The following is a 19,823-nucleotide window of genomic DNA, read 5'->3' on the forward strand; positions in this document are numbered from 1 at the left end:
TCCAAGATCTCCTCACACTATTAATTCGATCGCAGACCCTCCAGCTCTCCTCACACTATTAATTCCATCGCAGACCCTCCAAGCTTTCCTCACACTATTAATTCAATCGCAGACCCTCCAAGCGCTCCACTCACTATTAATTCAATCACAGACCCTCCAAGCTGTCCTCACACTATTAATTCCATCCCAGACCCTCCAAGCGGTTCACTTACTATTAATTCCATCAGACCCTCCAAGCTTTCCTCACACTAATAATTCCATCGCAGACCCTCCAAGCTCTCCTCACACTATTCATTTCATTGCAGACCCTGCAAACTTTCCTCACTATTAATTAAATCACAGACCCTCCAAGCTCTCCTCACACTATTAATTCCATCGCAGAACCTCCAAGCTTTCCTCACTATTAATTCCATCGCAGACCCTCCAACCTCTCCTCACACTATTAATTCCATCGCAGACCCTCCAAGCTTTCTTCACACTAATAATTCCATCACAGACCCTCCAAGCTTTCTTCACAGTATTAATTCCATCGCAGACCCTCCAAGCTCTCCTCACACTATTAATTCCATCGCTGACCCTCCAAGCTTTCCCCACACTATTAATTCCATCGCAGACCCTCCAAGCTCTCCTCACACTATTAATTCCATTGCAGACCCTCCAAGATCTCCTCACACTATTAATTCCATCGCAGACCCCCCAAGCTCCCCTCACACTATTAATTCCATCGCAGAATCTCCAAACTGTCCTCACTATTAATTCCATTGCAGACCCTCCAAGCTTTCTTCACACTATTAATTCCATCGCAGACCCTCCAAGCTCTCCTCACACTATTAATTCCATTGCAGACCCTCCAAGCTTTCTTCACACTATTAATTCCATTGCAGACCCTCCAAGCTCTTCTCACACTAATAATTCCATTGCAGACCCTCCAAGCTCTTCTCACACTATTAATTCCATCGCAGACCCTCCAAGCTCTCCTCACACTATTAATTCCATCGCAGACCCTCCAAGATCTCCTCACACTATTAATTCCATCGCAGAACCTCAAAGCTCTCCTCACACTATTAATTCCATCGCAGACCCTCCAAGATCTCCTCACACTATTAATTCCATCGCAGACCCTCCAAGCTCCCCTCACACTATTAATTCCATCGCAGAATCTCCAAACTGTCCTCACTATTAATTCCATTGCAGACCCTCCAAGCTTTCTTCACACTATTAATTCCATCGCAGACCCTCCAAGCTCTCCTCACACTATTAATTCCATTGCAGACCCTCCAAGCTTTCTTCACACTATTAATTCCATTGCAGACCCTCCAAGCTCTTCTCACACTAATAATTCCATTGCAGACCCTCCAAGCTCTTCTCACACTATTAATTCCATCGCAGACCCTCCAAGCTCTCCTCACACTATTAATTCCATCGCAGACCCTCCAAGATCTCCTCACACTATTAATTCCATCGCAGAACCTCAAAGCTCTCCTCACACTATTAATTCCATTGCAGACCCTCCAAGCTTTCCTCACACTATTAATTCCATCACAGACCATCCAAGCTTTCCTCACACTATTAATTCCATTGCAGACCCTTCAAGCTTTCCTCACACTATTAATTCAATCGCAGACCCTCCAAGTTTTCCTCACACTATTAATTCCATCGTAGACCCTCCAAGCTCTCATCCCTCTATTAATTCCATCACAGACCAACCAAGCTCTTATCACACTAATAATTCCATCGCAGACCCTCCAAGCTTTCCTCACTATTAATTCCATCGCAGACCCTCCAAGCTCTCCTCACACTATTAATTCCATCGCAGACCCTCCAAACTCTCCTCACACTATTAATTCCATCGCAGACCCTCTAAGCTCTCCTCACACTATTAATTCCATCGCAGAACCTCAAAGCTCTCCTCACACTATTAATTCCATTGCAGACCCTCCAAGCTCTCCTCACACTATTAATTCCATCGCAGACCCTCCAAGCTCTCCTCACACTATTAATTCAATCACAGACCCTCCAAGCGGTCCACTTACTAATAATTCCATCACAGACCCTCCAAGCTTTCCTCACACTATTAATTCCATCGCAGACCCTCCAAGCTCTCCTCACACTATTAATTCCATCGCAGACCGTTCAAGCTCTCCTCACACTATTAATTCCATCCCAGACTCTCAAAGCTCTCCTCACACTATTAATTCCATTGCAGACCCTACAAGCTCTCCTCACACTATTAATTCAATCACAGACCCTCCAAGCTCTTCTCACACTATTAATTCCATCGCAGACCCTCCAAGCTCTCCTCACACTATTAATTCCATCCCAGACCCTCCAAACTCTCCTCACACTATTAATTCCATCCCAGACCCTCCAAGCTCTCCACACACTATTAATTCCATTGCAGACCCTCCAAGCTTTCCTCACACTATTAATTCCATCACAGACCATCCAAGCTTTCCTCACACTATTAATTCCATTGCAGACCCTTCAAGCTTTCCTCACACTATTAATTCAATCGCAGACCCTCCAAGTTTTCCTCACACTATTAATTCCATCGTAGACCCTCCAAGCTCTCATCCCTCTATTAATTCCATCACAGACCAACCAAGCTCTCCTCACACTATTAATTCCATCCCAGACCCTCCAAGCTCTCCCTCTCTATTAATTTAATCGCAGACCCTCCAAGCTCTCCTCACACTATTAATTCCATCGCAGACCATCCAAGCTCTTATCACACTATTAATTCCATTGCAGACCCTCGAAGCTCTCCTCACACTATTAATTCCATCACAGACCCTCCAAGCTCTCCTCACACTATTAATTTCATCACAGACCCTCCAAGCTCTCCTCACACTATTAATTTCATCGCAGACCCTCCAAGCTCTCCTCACACTATTAATTCCATCACAGACCCTCCAAGTTTCCCTCACACTATTAATTCCATCGCAGACCCTCCAAGCTCTCCTCACACTATTAATTTTATCCCAGACCCTCCAAGCGGTTCACTTACTATTAATTCCATCACAGACCCTCCAAGCTTTCCTCACACTAATAATTCCATCGCAGACCCTCCAAGCTCTCCTCACACTATTAATTCCATTGCAGACCCTGCAAACTTTCCTCACACTATTAATTCCATTGCAGACCCTCCAAGCTCTCCTCACACAATCAATTCCATCGCAGACCCTCCAAGATCTCCTCACACTATTAATTCGATCGCAGACCCTCCAGCTCTCCTCACACTATTAATTCCATCGCAGACCCTCCAAGCTTTCCTCACACTATTAATTCAATCGCAGACCCTCCAAGCGCTCCACTCACTATTAATTCAATCACAGACCCTCCAAGCTGTCCTCACACTATTAATTCCATCCCAGACCCTCCAAGCGGTTCACTTACTATTAATTCCATCAGACCCTCCAAGCTTTCCTCACACTAATAATTCCATCGCAGACCCTCCAAGCTCTCCTCACACTATTCATTTCATTGCAGACCCTGCAAACTTTCCTCACTATTAATTAAATCACAGACCCTCCAAGCTCTCCTCACACTATTAATTCCATCGCAGAACCTCCAAGCTTTCCTCACTATTAATTCCATCGCAGACCCTCCAACCTCTCCTCACACTATTAATTCCATCGCAGACCCTCCAAGCTTTCTTCACACTAATAATTCCATCACAGACCCTCCAAGCTTTCTTCACAGTATTAATTCCATCGCAGACCCTCCAAGCTCTCCTCACACTATTAATTCCATCGCTGACCCTCCAAGCTTTCCCCACACTATTAATTCCATCGCAGACCCTCCAAGCTCTCCTCACACTATTAATTCCATTGCAGACCCTCCAAGATCTCCTCACACTATTAATTCCATCGCAGACCCCCCAAGCTCCCCTCACACTATTAATTCCATCGCAGAATCTCCAAACTGTCCTCACTATTAATTCCATTGCAGACCCTCCAAGCTTTCTTCACACTATTAATTCCATCGCAGACCCTCCAAGCTCTCCTCACACTATTAATTCCATTGCAGACCCTCCAAGCTTTCTTCACACTATTAATTCCATTGCAGACCCTCCAAGCTCTTCTCACACTAATAATTCCATTGCAGACCCTCCAAGCTCTTCTCACACTATTAATTCCATCGCAGACCCTCCAAGCTCTCCTCACACTATTAATTCCATCGCAGACCCTCCAAGATCTCCTCACACTATTAATTCCATCGCAGAACCTCAAAGCTCTCCTCACACTATTAATTCCATCGCAGACCCTCCAAGATCTCCTCACACTATTAATTCCATCGCAGACCCTCCAAGCTCCCCTCACACTATTAATTCCATCGCAGAATCTCCAAACTGTCCTCACTATTAATTCCATTGCAGACCCTCCAAGCTTTCTTCACACTATTAATTCCATCGCAGACCCTCCAAGCTCTCCTCACACTATTAATTCCATTGCAGACCCTCCAAGCTTTCTTCACACTATTAATTCCATTGCAGACCCTCCAAGCTCTTCTCACACTAATAATTCCATCGCAGACCCTCCAAGCATTCGTCCAACTGTTATTTTCATGAGACACCCTCACATTACAGATCCTGCAACCATCCCGAGTGTTACTTCAATCTCATGCACTTCAAGCATTCCTCTGACTGCAACCTTCATCACAGACCCTGCAAGCACCACTCAGCCTGTTACTTCCATCAGAGACCCACCAAGCTTTACTCCAATTTTCAGCTCCATCATACATCCTCCAAGCCTTTCTACCACTGTAACTTTCATTACAGACCACACAAGCATCCCTATGAGCGTTACTCCCGTCACAGGCACTTCAAGCATTCCTCTGACTGTACCTTCATCCAGTGACGGCTCCTCCACCGAGGCGGAGGAGCATCACCCCACTGCCAGGAAGCAGCAAAAGAAAGGAAAAAATAAGATAATAATAACGGAATGGTACTATCATTTTACATTGTCCTCCTGCTGCAGCAGCACGCGTGAGGGAATGGGGCGGGGCTGCAGAGCAGGGGAGGCCTGGAAGAACACTACTAAAAGTGCAATGATTGTCTAGCCTGCCCTCTCCCGACGCCCGCAACGGTCATGCACACTGTCCCTGTTCTCCATGCAGGCTGCATTACAGCCTGCATGGGGAACAGGCCCACCCCTCCAGCCCCTGGCTGTGTGCCGTGTCACGGCGCTCTGACCAATCACAAAGCTGCATTGCAGCATAGTGATTGGCAGCGGGGAGTGTGGGCACTCTGGTGCTTCCTGTTTCTCTAAAGAAGCCAGTAAGAGGACGGGACAGGACACATGAGAGGCAGCGGCGCCGGCTGGCTGAGGTAAGTGATTTTTTTTACCCGATTTGCCACCCCCGCCCCTTTGCCCCCACCCGCCCCACAGCTGCTTCTAGGCAGCAGCCACGACTGTCCACATCACAGACCCGTGATTTAACTCCAGACCTTAACTTCCATCACAGGCCTTTGACTCATTCCTCTATCATGTTCTCTATGTGAGAAGATCCTGCCTCCTGCTCATTAGATAGTTTCATTGAAGTGACAGTCTCGGTCACATGTTTATACTCCATAGATTTGTTCTGAGAAAAAAGTGTAGAAGAACCATTTGAAATTGCACGTATTGTAGCATTACATGCACCAATTGGCTATTTAAAAGAGGGAACACTAGATGTCTGAAATGACAATTGTTGCCTTATTACGTACTGTGCTTTTTGCTATTTTTGCATTAAACTCATGTTAGAGTTTTACATTTCCTGACGTATGGTGTTTTATTTTAACACCAGTTAATTAAGTTGATTGCCCACCGAGCACCCCAACTCTATGCTTGAATCTCCTGTAGGCAAAAGATGAGCTAAAATCATCTATCCCACCCCAACACCTTTACCTTCTGCAGGAAGAGAATGATACGGGTGAGCATCTGGGCGCGTTGCTCCTCCAGAGTGAATAGCGTGCGTGGCGTACGGATGAAAATCTTGGTCTTGCCATATGCTACATCATGTTGGAATCCACAACTTTCGATGAGGCGCTGTACAGCCGCCTTGTCGGAGCCCAGGTCATGGTTTGGCCAGGTGAACTCAGAGATCATCTTGTACCTGTGGAGAAAAGTGCAAAAGTTGACAGCAGATACAGGAGGTGGGCAACTATCAACAGCCTGGGAAATTCCTGGCAATGCTTCATGTCATAAAGAGCACTGTGCATAACACTGGTCTTATCTCAATGACTGATGGGCTGTGTTTTTGAGCACTAGACCTACTTGCATGGAGCTGTATAGCTCAGGCAGAAGTCCTATTTCTAAGGATACAGGAGCTGCCTATGTTTCTGTTGTTTATTATGGCTGATTGTGCTGGTCCTAATCTAGATGAAGGGCTATGGATGTGCTTCTACTGCTATTCCATGCCTAAGGTTGCTAATCCTATTTCTACACAAAGTGCGTGTGTGCTAGTGGTGGTAGTCATCATCATGAAACTTTATTCGACAGTTAAGTCATAAAAGCACATTATACAAATACATTTAAAAACCAAATTTTTAAATATCTAAAATGTTTAAAATACAATTAAATCATACTGTAACCATCGAATATAAAAGATTTCATAAGTTCACTCTTTAAAATAATTATTTTTGGGACGAGCATCGATTCATTTCACAAGTATATTAGTACAGAAATTCAAGTCTTGCATTTAATAAAGAGACGCATAGCTTAACTCTATTTCTAATAGGCAGAACACATTGCAACAACAAGTCCCAGTGAACATTAAATATAGTAGGAGGTCACTCATTGACACCTTGGTGCAGTGTGTTCAAACGGATTCGCCAGGCCCAGCTTAAAAACTTCGCAACAGCTAAAGCAATTGGAGGTGCTGGATCTGAGCACAATATTCGCAAGGCTACTGCGCATCTCCTAATGCCCATTGCCCTGCAGATCGGCTTTATCCAAACGTTGCGGGGCGCAGTGTACATGGGGCAAAAGAATAATATGTGACCCACAGTTTCACTTTGTTCTTTGCACTTTTCATATTTGTTATTACTAGAACCTCCCCATCTGCAGTCAAATTCCCGGGTTGGAAGAGCACCCACCCTTAGTTGGAAATACAATTTACGGTCATAAGCTTTCTCAATCAAGTCCCAATACCTTTCCAAAACTGGACGGAACTTGAATTCGAGGAAACGACCTGTAAGGTGGTTTGGGAGACCTTGAGAGCTTTCTGATATGAATACCATTTCCCAGTACCTTTCTTTCAATTTTTCCTTCATAGGGAACACATCATTCAAAGGATCATTCCAAAGCTCTAACAACCCAAGCTTCCCTAGGAGGTGTCTAATTTCCTTTAGCCATGCTATTTTGTGGAATAAGTCAGATCTTATGACATCCATGAGACCTCTAGTATAGTGTGCTAGTTCCTCTGTGCACCATAGCCTCCGCCAATACAATAAAGAGAGAAGACTCGCTAGGTGTGCCACGGGCTTCTTACCAAGATCCAGCAATAACGGTCTTAGGGGGGTGCTTTGAGGGAGACTTGTTACTTTGCGTAAAAACGCATTCTCCAAAAAACAGTCAAGCATTTCAGATTTTCAAACGCCCATAGCTCTGCCCCGTATAGGGCTGAACTTAAGACCTTCATCCCATAGATGTCTAAGACTGGGCTAATAGGTTTTGTCAAGGAGGTTTTAAACTTAGTAAGAAGGATTCCTGCTTGCTGTTTATGCATCAGAACAACCCGATCAAGTTGGCAATTCCATCGCATATCCTTATGTAGTGTAACGTCCAAGTATGTGAAGGAATCAACCTGTTCCAGGGGCAGACTATCCATAAACACATTACCCCTGAAGGACTTGTTTTCATTAAATGACAAACTTGGTTTTAGCTGTGTTTACTTCCAGGCCACGTAATTTGCAGAATTCTTCAAAAACGCAAGAGAGCTTTTTGTAAACCACTTGGGGTCTTGGAGGTTATTAGGGTGTCAGCCGCAAACATAAGGATTGGAATATGTATCCCTGCCAGCACCGGGGCATCCGTGGGAGTCAGGGATAGAAAGTCGACCACCCCATTGACAAAGAGTGAGAACAGGGTAGGCGCCAAAACGCATCCCTGTCGAACACCCCTGTCAACAGGGAAGTCTTCCGTCACCTCTTCCCTACCCCCACACCGGACCCGTGCAAAGTTATCCTCATGTAAGGAGATGATTAGGGACAGCAGCTCTGGCGCCATCCCCATTTCTCTCAGGACCTGCCATAGCTTTTCTCGCGGGACTAAGTCGAAAGCTGCCCTTAAATCGACAAATACCGCGTAATGGGCTCCCTTACCTAAGACCACCGTCCTCCAGTACAAAGTGATAAAACAAAAGACTTGGTCTATCGTACTAGTTCGGCATCGGAAACCGGCCTGCATGGGACTCAGGATATCGTGATCCTCTATCCATGTCTGGATCTTATACAGAACCAGTCGGCCCATGACCTTCTGCACTGAATCTATTAAACTGATTGGCCTGATATTACCAGCTAATGATCGCCCTTTTTAAATATTGGGACGATTTCCGCACCCTTCCAAGAGGGTGGGACATCTGCTCCCCGGGCAATTGCATTAGCAATATACGCAATGTAATATCGCAAGGTTTGTTTGTCATTAACAAAAACATCTGCCGGAATGCCATCCATACCCTGTGCTCTACCCCCAGTCACTGCGTCCAACGCCCTATCAACATCTGCTGGTGTGAAAACCATCCCTTCGTAGTAGATATGGGGGAGCAGTTCATAAGACTCATTGTCACTACTCCTTGCATAAAGTTCAAGTTCAGTAATTTGTATAGCACACTACTCACCCAGAGGGTCTCAAGGCGCTTGGGGGAGGGGGGGGGTACTTTATTTATCAAATATCCAAGTTTGTAGTTGCTTTCTGAAGAAGAGGTGGTTCTGGGTAAGGCGGAGGTGGGTGGGGAGAGAGTTCCAGGTTTTGGCCGCTAAGTAGGAGAAGGATCTTCCCCCCATGGTGGATCTATGGAAGCGCGGAATTGCGGCGAGGGCTAGATTGGACGATCGTAGTTGGCAGGTGGGGGTGTAAAAGGACAGGCGCGTGTTGAGGCATTCAGGTCCTAGATCGTAGAGAGCTTTGTGTGCGTGGGTGAGGAGACGGAACGTTATTCTCTTGTTGATGGGGAGCCAGTGGAGGTCTTTCAGGTGGTCGGAAATGTGAGCTTGGCGGCGGATGTCTAGTATGAGTCTGGCTGAGGCGTTTTGGATGCGTTGGAGTTTTTTCTGTAGTTTGGCTGTAGTTCCGACGTACAGGGTGTTTCCGTAACCCAGTCGGCTTGTGAGTAGTGCGTGGGTGACCGTTTTTCTTGTTTCGGTGGGGATCCAACGGAAGATTTTTTTGAGCATGCGTAGGATGTTGAAGCATGATGATGAGACGTGGCTTGAAATAGTTAACCCAGGCATGTTGGGCCACATTATTCTGTGGGCGATCAGGACAACCTCCCCTTTCCCATTTGAAAATGTCCCAGAACAACTTGGGATTCTTGGCCGCACAAGCATCTTTAAGATCCCTCCACTTCTCTTCATCCCAGCTCTTTTTTGCCTCCAGCTTTGCTTTCCTATAGCAGGCCTGTGCTGACCTTACTATGGATATGTCTTTTGTCTTTAGGGTACTGCCAAGACTAACCAGAGCTTTTCGGCAAGCTGAGTTGTACCATCCCTCCGGTTTACTTCCCCTTGAACTCCTTCCTGCTTTGGGCTTACAAAAATTAGTATTTAGGCCCTTGAAAAGATTAGTTTGAATCTCCGTCACATTAGGGCTGGTTTCCATACTAACATTAGCAGAACCCAGCACTGCCAGTGCGTTGGTTACATCTTTGTTAAATGCAGCTACTATTTCAGGATTTTCAACGATTCTGCTCCATTTTCAGATGGCGCATATCGTAGGCTAAAATGTGGTCGGGCACTAATACTTCCTGGGTGGGTGGTACGCCCTCGGTGAGGGACAAATTGAAAATAGAGGTGAGTGGGTGATGGTCGCTCTCCATACGATTAGTAACCTCCATGTCTATAAGATAGGACCATAGTCTTAGGTGAACAAGCAGGTAGTCAATACGGCTAGACCTAAGGCAGTTATCGAAAGTGTTCCTACCTAACTTATCTGATACAGTACGCCCATTAGCTGCCCTCAGATGATTGCCCATGCACATTCCTCTCAACTGGATTGCTGCCTCTGTCCACTTTTTTATTGGAACTACCTCAAGGGCCCGAATGCCCCATCTAGAATCGTCCTCTTCCGTAAACTGGTGGTCTTCATACCCTAGGGGCTCAAAGGTTGTGTTAAAGTCCCCCGCTACAAGAGACAAGATATTCGGGGGCAAACTCACTATCAGTTCTTCCAAACCAGTTACAACCTCAGATTTGGTCCCCCTTGGGTGACCTCGTGCATAAACATTAAAGATTTCTAGACATATTCCTGAAGGAGTACTAACTCTTAATGCTAAAATATCGTTGTTACATACTGGGCTCTGCTTGATTTTACACCCTAGATCTTGTCTCACCCATATAATTAATCCCCCAGCTGGGCGACCCCTGTCTTTTTTCAATGCTGGTACATAGAAATTAAGATCGCCAACATTTAAGACAGGATCTACTAACCATGTCTCCTGAAAAAGGCATATGTCAAATTTTTCAATTAAATCCGACCACTCAGGTGAGACTAATTTTGAACTCAAACCCACTAAGTTCCAAGATATCACCGAGGTTGTCCCATTACTTTTGGACATCCCACCGGCGGGTTTTAGTCTTTCCAAAAAGTCACACTGGCTTTCTCCATTATCAGAGCCCAAATGGTTCCTTAGAACGGTGTCCATCCTGGGAGGGGGATCATACTGGATATCCCTCTTATCGGGGATAGAAGGAACAGTCAAAACGAGTGCCCCCCTAGACAAGTTTATTTGACTCTCTACACCTGCTGGTAATAGGATGCTGTTTTCTAAATCAACTGTCATATTGTTGTGGCTAGCTGCTGGAATATCATCATCACATTTGACACTGCCCACAAGTAGATCAATTCCCCTGCTTTTTGTACACTGGGTAAGTTCTCGATGGTGAGCCCCCAGTCTGGGCAAGGAAAACTGTCAGTCACAGTCATCCAACCCAGAAAATCTGTCAGAGCCGTTGTGGATCCTTATCCCCCCCCCTCATTATTAGCACGATGTTCTAACTCCCTTGTCAATAAATTGCATAAATTGTGCTGTTGTAGTGCACAATAGAAAAAGGTAAGGGGTAGGGAGCGTATTGAGGTTCTTGGGTTTGCCTCAAACCAATCGCAAATTTATTCTGCGGCCTTTCTGTCTTTAAAATTAATAATTACGCAATCCCCCTTAATAGACTTGCTTTGGGAGCCCACCCAGTCAACACGCCTAGCAAAATAAATTTCTGCTGATACATTCGGGGGCAGGGGACGATTAGAATTGAGCCAATAGATGCACTAGTTCTTTAGATCCCTGTACTCCTCCCTTTTATCCTGACTCAATGGAGTTACCCCCGCAAGTACCACCACATAAGGGATGGATTCCGGGGGGGAGATCAATGCAAGGAAGCTTTTTAACCAATGGCATTCGGGGGGCATCCAGATTTAATTGAGTAGTGTGTGATGCCTCCCTTGTAACCTTCCTCCTCCCACCCCCTCCATTCTGCGGGGGTTGACTAGGCACAACCTGGACTCCCAAACACGGTAAGAGGGGAGTATGCTGAGGGATAACAACAACTGCCACATCTACAGGTTTAGCAACAAGTTTGTCAATAGGTTTGTTGGTTGCCTGGCAATTACTAGGGCCTTTGGGCAGAGACATCGTCCGTGCCTGAGCCGAAGCATGTGATAATTCAAGACATGCTAACCTGCTCTTGATTATGTCTAACCTATCATATATTGGGAGGCATGTTTTTTAGAAAATGGATTCCAGCTTAGTCCAAAAGTCCTTCCCCATTTCCACTAGTAGCTCTTCATTGGGAGTCGAAGGCAAAGTTATTACGTCATTAGTGGGACAGTCAGAATCTGATCCCAAATGCGCTGGCGATGTGACATTCCTGTTTTCTGTCTTGATTTTCCGGGTCTTTGGATTTTTCCCTTTAGCAATAGCTTCCCCTCATTTCCTTTTGGAACTTTTGATCTTCGGATCTTGATCAGTAGATTGACTGGACAAGGCCTGCTTGGCGTTAGATGCAGACCGTGTCGTAATACACTGGACCGTTAATCCTGTATTAGTACTATTAGGTTGCCTCGGTACAATCCTACAATTAAGATTTGCTTCATCGGATGCTGGAAGGTAAGGGTGACTTTCTGTGCGCTGAGGAGCACAATTTCCTTCCCCCCATGAGCACTTCTTACTTGGCTAGATTCTAAGGTTTGAGAATACACCAGTGAACGGGCCTGTGCTAATAAACCCAATGAGGAGCGCTTTTCAAATGCGATGCCCAAAGACAGTCTTTTTTCAGTCTGAACAATTTCAGTTTCTACGATTTAGGACGCTCTTATTTGAAACTGGTCCAAAGTTCCCACTATGGAGCCGCTAGCCAACGATTTTCTTCCTCTCCCCGGAGGTGATGCCATTATATCAATTACAAGCTTTACAAGTAAGTTCACAACCTCACTTGTGGCTTGCTATATAAACGATAGCAACAATACTATTTAATAAATGTAAATGTAATGTAAATGTAAATACCAATTTATAACGCGCGACAATCGCTCCAAGGAGCATCTAGGCGCCCAGAAAAGACCACCAGATGTTAGGTAGTTCCTATGCTTACTTGACCGAGACCCGAATTACACTAGACTTTGGGCAGTCGTGTCTTGTAGTTTAAAGATCCAGGTTTTTAGGTGTTTACGGAAATCTATTTCTTTATCCAATGATCTCAACTGGGGGGGAAGGGAATTCCATGCTTTTGCTCCCAGTACCGCCAGGGATTTACCCCCTCGAGTTTTAAGTCTGAAACTTGGGACAGTAAGCAAGTTGGCCGTTGAAGAACGCAGTGCTCTGGTTGGGCAGTATCTGCTGAATTTTTTCCTCAGGTAGGATGGGCCTAAGTTGTGGACCGCTCTAAAAGTAATTAAGAGTACTTTAAACAAGACCCTTTTTATAATAGGCAGCCAGTGTAGTGCCTTAAGGGCTTTGGTTGCAGATGATCTTTTCGGCCACTTTAAAACCAACCTCGCAGCTGCATGTTGCACCATCTGAAGTTTGTGTGTGACAGCTTTATTTGTGCCAGCGTAGAGGCTATTACAGTAATCGATGCGTGATGTTACTAGTGCAACCGTAACTGTTTTCCTTGCTTCAAGGGGCAAAAGATCAAAGAACTTTCTCAGCCCCTTTATTACCCCAAAGCACATGCCTGCCACTCTAGCCGCTTGTTGTCTAAAAGACAGGTCAGAGTCAAAATGCACCCCCAGATTACGGGCCAAGTTGGTTGTATGAGGTGGTATTTCAGCTTTTTCTGGCCACCATAATCGTGGGATGAACTCATTATTTGGGCCTATAGGCATGATCTCCGTTTTGCCTGTGTTGCATTTCAGATGGTTTAGACGCATCCATTCAAAGGTGGCCGTTAGGCAACCTTTGAGATTTTCCTCCCAGGCTTGGTTATCCTTATCCATTACCAGGATAAGCTGTGTGTCATCGGCATAGGCTATGGCGTCTATGCCAAATGACGAAATCAATTTTATCAGGGGTGCGGTATAGACATTAAACAGGGTCGGGCTCAGGCTCGAACCCTGCGGGACTCCCGTCAACAGCGCTTTTTCACTGGAGCAAAATTCCCCCAGGGTCACCACTTGCCTCCTGTCACTTAAAAAGTTTCTTATCCACTCAAGCACTGTCCCTGTGACGCCAGATGTTATTAGCCGGTCTAATAGGATGGCATGTGAGACCGTGTCGAAGGCCGCCGATAGGTCTAATAAAATCAAGACGGCCTTCTTACCTTGGTCTAGGGCTGAGCGGATAGTTTCTGTGGTGAACAGGAGGGCCGATTCGGTGGAATGTTGGACCCTGAAGCCCGCCTGGTTAGGGTGCCATGCCTCACTCTCTTCCAGGAAACGAGTAAGTTGTTTATTTACAATTGACTCTGTAACCTTACACAGGGCCGGAAGTAGTGAGATGGGTCGTAGGTTCGACAATGTGGTGGGGTCGGGGAGTTGTTTTTTTTTGCAGTGGTTTCACCGCTGCCAGTTTCCACTCAGGGGGGACTTTGGCTGTGGACAGTGAGGTGTTAACAATGGCATTTATTATTGGATTGGCGATGTCCACAATGAGGTGTAGGAGTCTAATAACAGCTATTTGACTTCACACTAACCTCTAGGCAAAATGTTAGGGGGGGCCCCCGTCCAGTCCTCATACGTTCTCCAACGGTCTCAAACGGTCCCGCCCTTGGACCGGGCTTCGACCAGCGCGCGTCCGTGCAGTGGAAGCGGTTGCTTCCCTAAGTACTTCCGGTCCGACAGAGAGTAGGGGCGGTACGGTCTCCAGGCAGCCCCCGCGGCTCTCTGGTTGTGTAGTCCTGCTCTGAATCACACAGGTAATGCAATTTCCAATGGCGCAGTTATGTAGGGCCCAGGTGCAGAGAGGAGGGACGGTGCGGTCTCCAGGCAGCCCCCGCGGCTCTCTTGTCCGTGTACTCCCGCTCTGAATCACACAGGTAATGCAATTTCCAATGGCGCAGCGTCTCCCGTGAAGCGGGAGACGCAAGGAGTTATGTAGGGCCCAAGTGCAGAGAGGAGGGGCGGTGCGGTCTCCAGGCAGCCCCGCGGCTCTCTTGTCCGTGTAGTCCCGCTCTGAATCACACAGGTAATGCAATTTCCAATGGCGGATGCAAGGAGTTATGTAGGGCCCAGGTGCAGAGGGGAGGGGCGGTGCGGTCTCCAGGCAGCCCCAGCGACTCTCTGGTCCGTGTAGTCCCGCTCTGAATCACACAGGTAATGCAATTTCCAATAGCGCGGCATCTCCCCCGTGGTAGTCATTTTCTATGGTTCCTGGCTTTAGGTTCTGGTGCTAATCCAATCTCTATGGCGGAGTGTGGATCATGTGAGCACTAGTCCCATTTCTATTTTTCAGATTTGCTGGCAATATTTTTCTACAGTTGTGATCAGGGTTAGTCCTATTTTTATGATTGAGGTTTATGAAGCCATTCTGGCTTATTTCTATGTCAGGCGTAGTTATAGATGAGTATTCCCTGTGTGCCACTTAAGATGGCATCACCCTATTCCATCTACACATGCAATCAATGAAGAGGGACTCTCACCGATAAGCTAGACTTACTGGCTTTGCCAATGCTTGTTTTTTTTAAGGATATTTAGCTTCAAGGGCAGGGCTCTGTTTAAATGTCACTATACGAACTTAACAAACAAGTGATTGACCTTAACCCCTTCCATGCTGATGACGGCCCCCAGCCGTCATGCACTACGGTGCTCGTGTGCTGATGACGGCTGGGGGCCGTCATAAACCCGCCCACTCGCGATTCTGCTGCACAGGCACAGAATCGCAGCCGCATGGAAGGGGTTAAGTTCTGGAGTTTGGATGTGCAGCGATCCCAAGGCAATTTCCATAGACCTTTGAGCACGCAAGTTAAGGTATCAATTGGGTAGTGACGGAAATCATAGCCAGGGGCAGTCCCCACGTTATGGCGAAGGAGCGACGCCCCACTAGGTGGCAGCAGATTTAAACACATGAAAATTAAAATGATAGTAAACCAGTTTTATTTTTCTTCTTACCTGCAGGCTGTCAGCGGGCAGTGTCATAGGGCAGGGAAGGGGCCTTGCAATCTATGACAATAGTCGGGAGGAGGGGTGATGGACACTGATAAGTGCGTCTTAAGGTGTTGTACAGCCGGGTGGGGAAAAGCCACAGGCTCCCAGGCACTATCTGAGCAGAAAACTAGGCCGCTCAGACCAATCCCAGGCCTTCTCTCATGCTGGGAATACAATTCGCAGCATCAGAGCAGCATCAGGATTGCCGTCTGGGTGCCTGCACAGTGTGCACAAGCCCTGGAGTGGAGGACAAGGAGAGGAGCAATGCTGCGACCGCAGCGCCAGGTAAGTAAAGTCTTATATTTTGTATTTCTTTTTTTTATCTGTGTTTATTTTTGTATTCACAGTTGTCCCCCCCCAACCCCCTCCACCGCCACTGAACACACCACCCCCTCACTAACACAACAGGAATTTGCACTGGCAAAAAGGTTTAATATGTTAACTCAGTCGCTCTTAATCTCTCGTCTGGGGACTCCTGGGAGCCTGTGAGGCCTACTTAGCAGGGCCTGTGACTGTTTTACAAAACTAAATCATTTTAACATTTGTCAATAAAAATTAATGTAGTATATACAAATAAAGAAGCAAAACAAAAAACCTGTTCTCTATTTGATTGTGAATTATACAACATATTTCAATATTTGAGCGTTTGTTTGGTGTCTACCTGCTTTTGCATTTTTGTGATTTGTGTTGCAGTACGAATCATAGAAATTGCTTAGGTCGGGGGTCCCTGACTTCCAATAATGACTCAGTGGGGGTCCCCCGATTCCTGTAATGATTCAGTAGGGGTTCCCAGAAGACAAACAGTTAAGAATTGCTGTGCTAATACAAGCAGTCTCAGCACATTATAGCGAGGCGCAAGGGAGGGAGCCAGCAAACATTGACCGAGATGGAAATAGCGGAAAAGTTGCCCCTCATGCAGTTCAAGGCAAGCACTCACGTGGAGCTGAAAGGATACACCACAATCACTAATGAAATTAGGCGAGAGATACATACTCCACCAGCCTCAGCCCAGACGTGATTGACAAAGTCTCACGGTGAAATAGATGAAAGAAACAGGTCGAAAAAAAGACAACAGTAGTAAAGGGGAAACCCAAAACACACTCAATGTCTGTTGTTGGCAAAAGGTTTTTTGAGTACTGTAGTGTCAAAACCCAGACTTAAAAGCAAGCCCTTTAACTGCAAGCATGGTGGTCTCGTTAGTCGCTACCCTCACCATGTGCAGCGCACCCTGCTTTTCTATGTCAGTACACACACTCAATACTACAACAAAACCTGGGCAGCTCGACAGGCTGGGCTGTGTGCGAGCCCGGGTCATGGGTCCTGAGGACTTCTGAGTCATGCTAGGGGGGTTTATGGGGATGGCCATGCTGCAACGGGGAATTAGGCCACCTTAGGCCACAGTTTACCTACTCTGGGACCATCTTAGCCCCACCCTCTGACAGTTTCAGACTCTGACCTTCTGGGTCCGATTGGATGACCAACTTCATGGAGGCTTCTGGGCCTGTTGGAACGAAGCGCAGTAGTAAAGTAATGTGAGCTAAAGGTCCAATAAAAAAGAGGGGGCTTGGTGGGGTTAGGGGGGTCTCCCCCCCAAAAAAAACCACAAAAAAAACGAGCGGAATTAAAAAAAGAAGAAAACTTACATAAAAACGGTCTTCAGTGCCCCTGTCATCAATGAAAGAGCCTCCACAACGTTGTTGCGTAGCGTGTCCGTCACTATAGAAGTCCTTTTTTAATTTTCTTAGACGTGTTTTGACGCTTGTTTCTGTGGTTGGTGGAAGTAAGGGCTGCTGATGAAAGGCGTGCAGGTGTCGGGTAAGAAAACAAATCTTTGTTCTTAAAAATTACCCTGACTTAAAAGTATGAAGTGTTTCTCTCCTTTCCTTCTGTAGACTGACCCCTCTCCATGCCTCATTTCCCTGGATATAGCCTACTAACGCTAATAATAATATACACATATTTTTTAGCCTATCACTATCATTATGTACAATGGAATGACATATGTGCCTAAGGGACGTAGGATGTTTCGTAGATGTTTTTTTCCGTAGAATAATCCTGCGTTCAAAAATGCTGGGTGCTAAAGCCACTTGCGAAGTAAAATTCACGTGGTAATGCCATGCGTGGTACTGGTTAGCGTTGTATAATCATATAACCCTACTTGGGTCTTTCTTGTCTTTTGTTTTTCGCCCTCAGCTGCAGCAACTTGCTGCCGGATACAGGGAAAACAGGTCCCCTAGAAAGAAGAGTTCTCTCCTTAACACCTGCCTCTGAAGTCGTTTTTCTCATAGGACTCTTATGCTCCGAAGGGACTAAATCCTCCAATCATGCTCAATGGCTAAGGCGGCTGCTATCGTGATTCCAAGGCCGTGTCCACCACACTGCTTCTTCAACTCCTTACTGGCCGAGATGTCGGTCTTCTTCACTTCCTTCTATGGCCCGGAGAGAATTGATCTGTGTTCCCACCGCAGTATGCTCGTACAGACCTGACCTGGCAGTTAGGGTTGGCTGCTCCCATTGGAGGAGGGTCAAGACTGATTTGCATATGGCTGCATCTAAACTTAGATGACATAGTGTGTGAAATAACAATAGACTGAGATGCCACCCAAGTAATGACAAGTGGCTGAAATTAATTAAAGCATTCCACACATCATTATTTTTAATACTCCAGAAACTTCTTACGACCGCCATTTTGGGTTGCTGGCCACAGCCCCATAAAAAAAAAAAATCACTAGCCTTTTCCTGGTGAAATTGGTGCAGGCAAAATTCTCGGAAGACTGCACAACTTGTAAGATAAGGACACAAAAACCTGTGTGTACTTGATTGAGAATTGTGGGTGCACTTTGCATAGAGGCCACAATAGTAAATCCGCGGAGCCATGAATCGGCGCGCTCCTCTGTAGGTTGGGCTACGCTTGTGGAATAGTCACTAACGTGCCATACTCCTTAAAGCGACCAGCAAGCATGAATATCACAGGCCCTGCACATCAGTAGGTCGGCAATTTTTATGAAAGGTGCCAAATTTGGAAAGACGGGAAATTGCAGTGGAACTGTCTGATATGAGATTTGTTTGGACGAAGTCAGCTGCTACAAAACATTTTTTATAATTGAGGGCTGGAGCTGTGAGGGGTGGAAGGCGGGGGAGATAAATAGCTTGCCCAGAGGTTCTCAGAAGAAGAAAGGGAAACTGATATCACCAGCCAGCAGACCACCCCCGCCACCATGCCCCGAAGTCACCCATTACTGATCTGCAGCGAGAAAAAACGAAAATGCGAGAAAAATCTGCCAAAGTCAGCAAGCTGCAGAGAGAGGGAGGACTGTCTTCAATCAGAGAGCCCCAGGAAGACCCCCCACCCCTTCTCCCCCAGGACTAATGTGCTCATCAATTACCAAACAGCTCGATTTACTTGTAGCCCCGTGATTAGCAGAGGCCCCCACTCAGCACTATCCTCGCCCCGACACATATGGACACACTGTCTCAGCCTCTCAGTGATACCCACTTCTCTTCTCAGGGAGACAGGCAGGCAGAGTCAGCAGCGCAGCAAACTGGAGCAGAGCCACAGGGGCACATCAGCTATGTTACCGTACCATCGCAAACCCACATCCTTGCCTTGGGATGAGCTGAGCAGTACGGCTCATGCGTTCCCCGGAGGCCTCCATGCGCTGCACCAGCTACCGCCTAGGTCTGTTGTGAACATACTCCTAGCTCTGATCCCAGGCTGGCTCGCGCGCTCCCACGCGGGGATAATTCCCCTGCTGTGCTGAGCGTTCTATAGAAATGGGCGTGGTCATGACGAGCTCAGCTAGTCATGAGCACAGCGCCACCGTGCAGCGGGACGAGCTGTGCTCGACACGAGCACCACTGCGTGCGGCCCCTCCTCCCCCCAGCACCGGGGGGAATTCGCCCCGCGGCGAAGAGGTTGATCTCAGCCTCACCCCATCCCTGCTCTCTGGATGAGCCGGCCTAGTTCTACAATTAGGCCTCGCATGTGATAAAAAGCTGGACCCTGTCTATGTTCTGCAGCTGGGCCCCAGCTCTACGGTGCAGTCTCTGTTC

At 46.7% G+C, this 19,823-nt stretch overlaps 1 protein-coding gene across 2 annotated transcripts in view; it reads right to left on the minus strand.

The window, feature by feature from the left end:
• MYO1D (myosin ID) overlaps positions 1 to 19,823 on the minus strand; it is a 512,976-nt gene that overhangs the window by 215,748 nt on the left and 277,405 nt on the right. For both annotated transcript variants that reach the window (XM_086923844.1, XM_086923845.1), the window contains exon 16: positions 5,889 to 6,096. In XM_086923844.1, the coding sequence (XP_086779970.1) occupies positions 5,889 to 6,096 (208 nt within the window). The remainder of the gene's footprint in view (positions 1 to 5,888; positions 6,097 to 19,823) is intronic.

The sequence above is a fragment of the Lissotriton vulgaris genome, chromosome 5 (assembly GCF_964263255.1).
Source record: "Lissotriton vulgaris chromosome 5, aLisVul1.2, whole genome shotgun sequence".
Lineage (NCBI taxonomy): Eukaryota > Metazoa > Chordata > Amphibia > Caudata > Salamandridae > Lissotriton > Lissotriton vulgaris.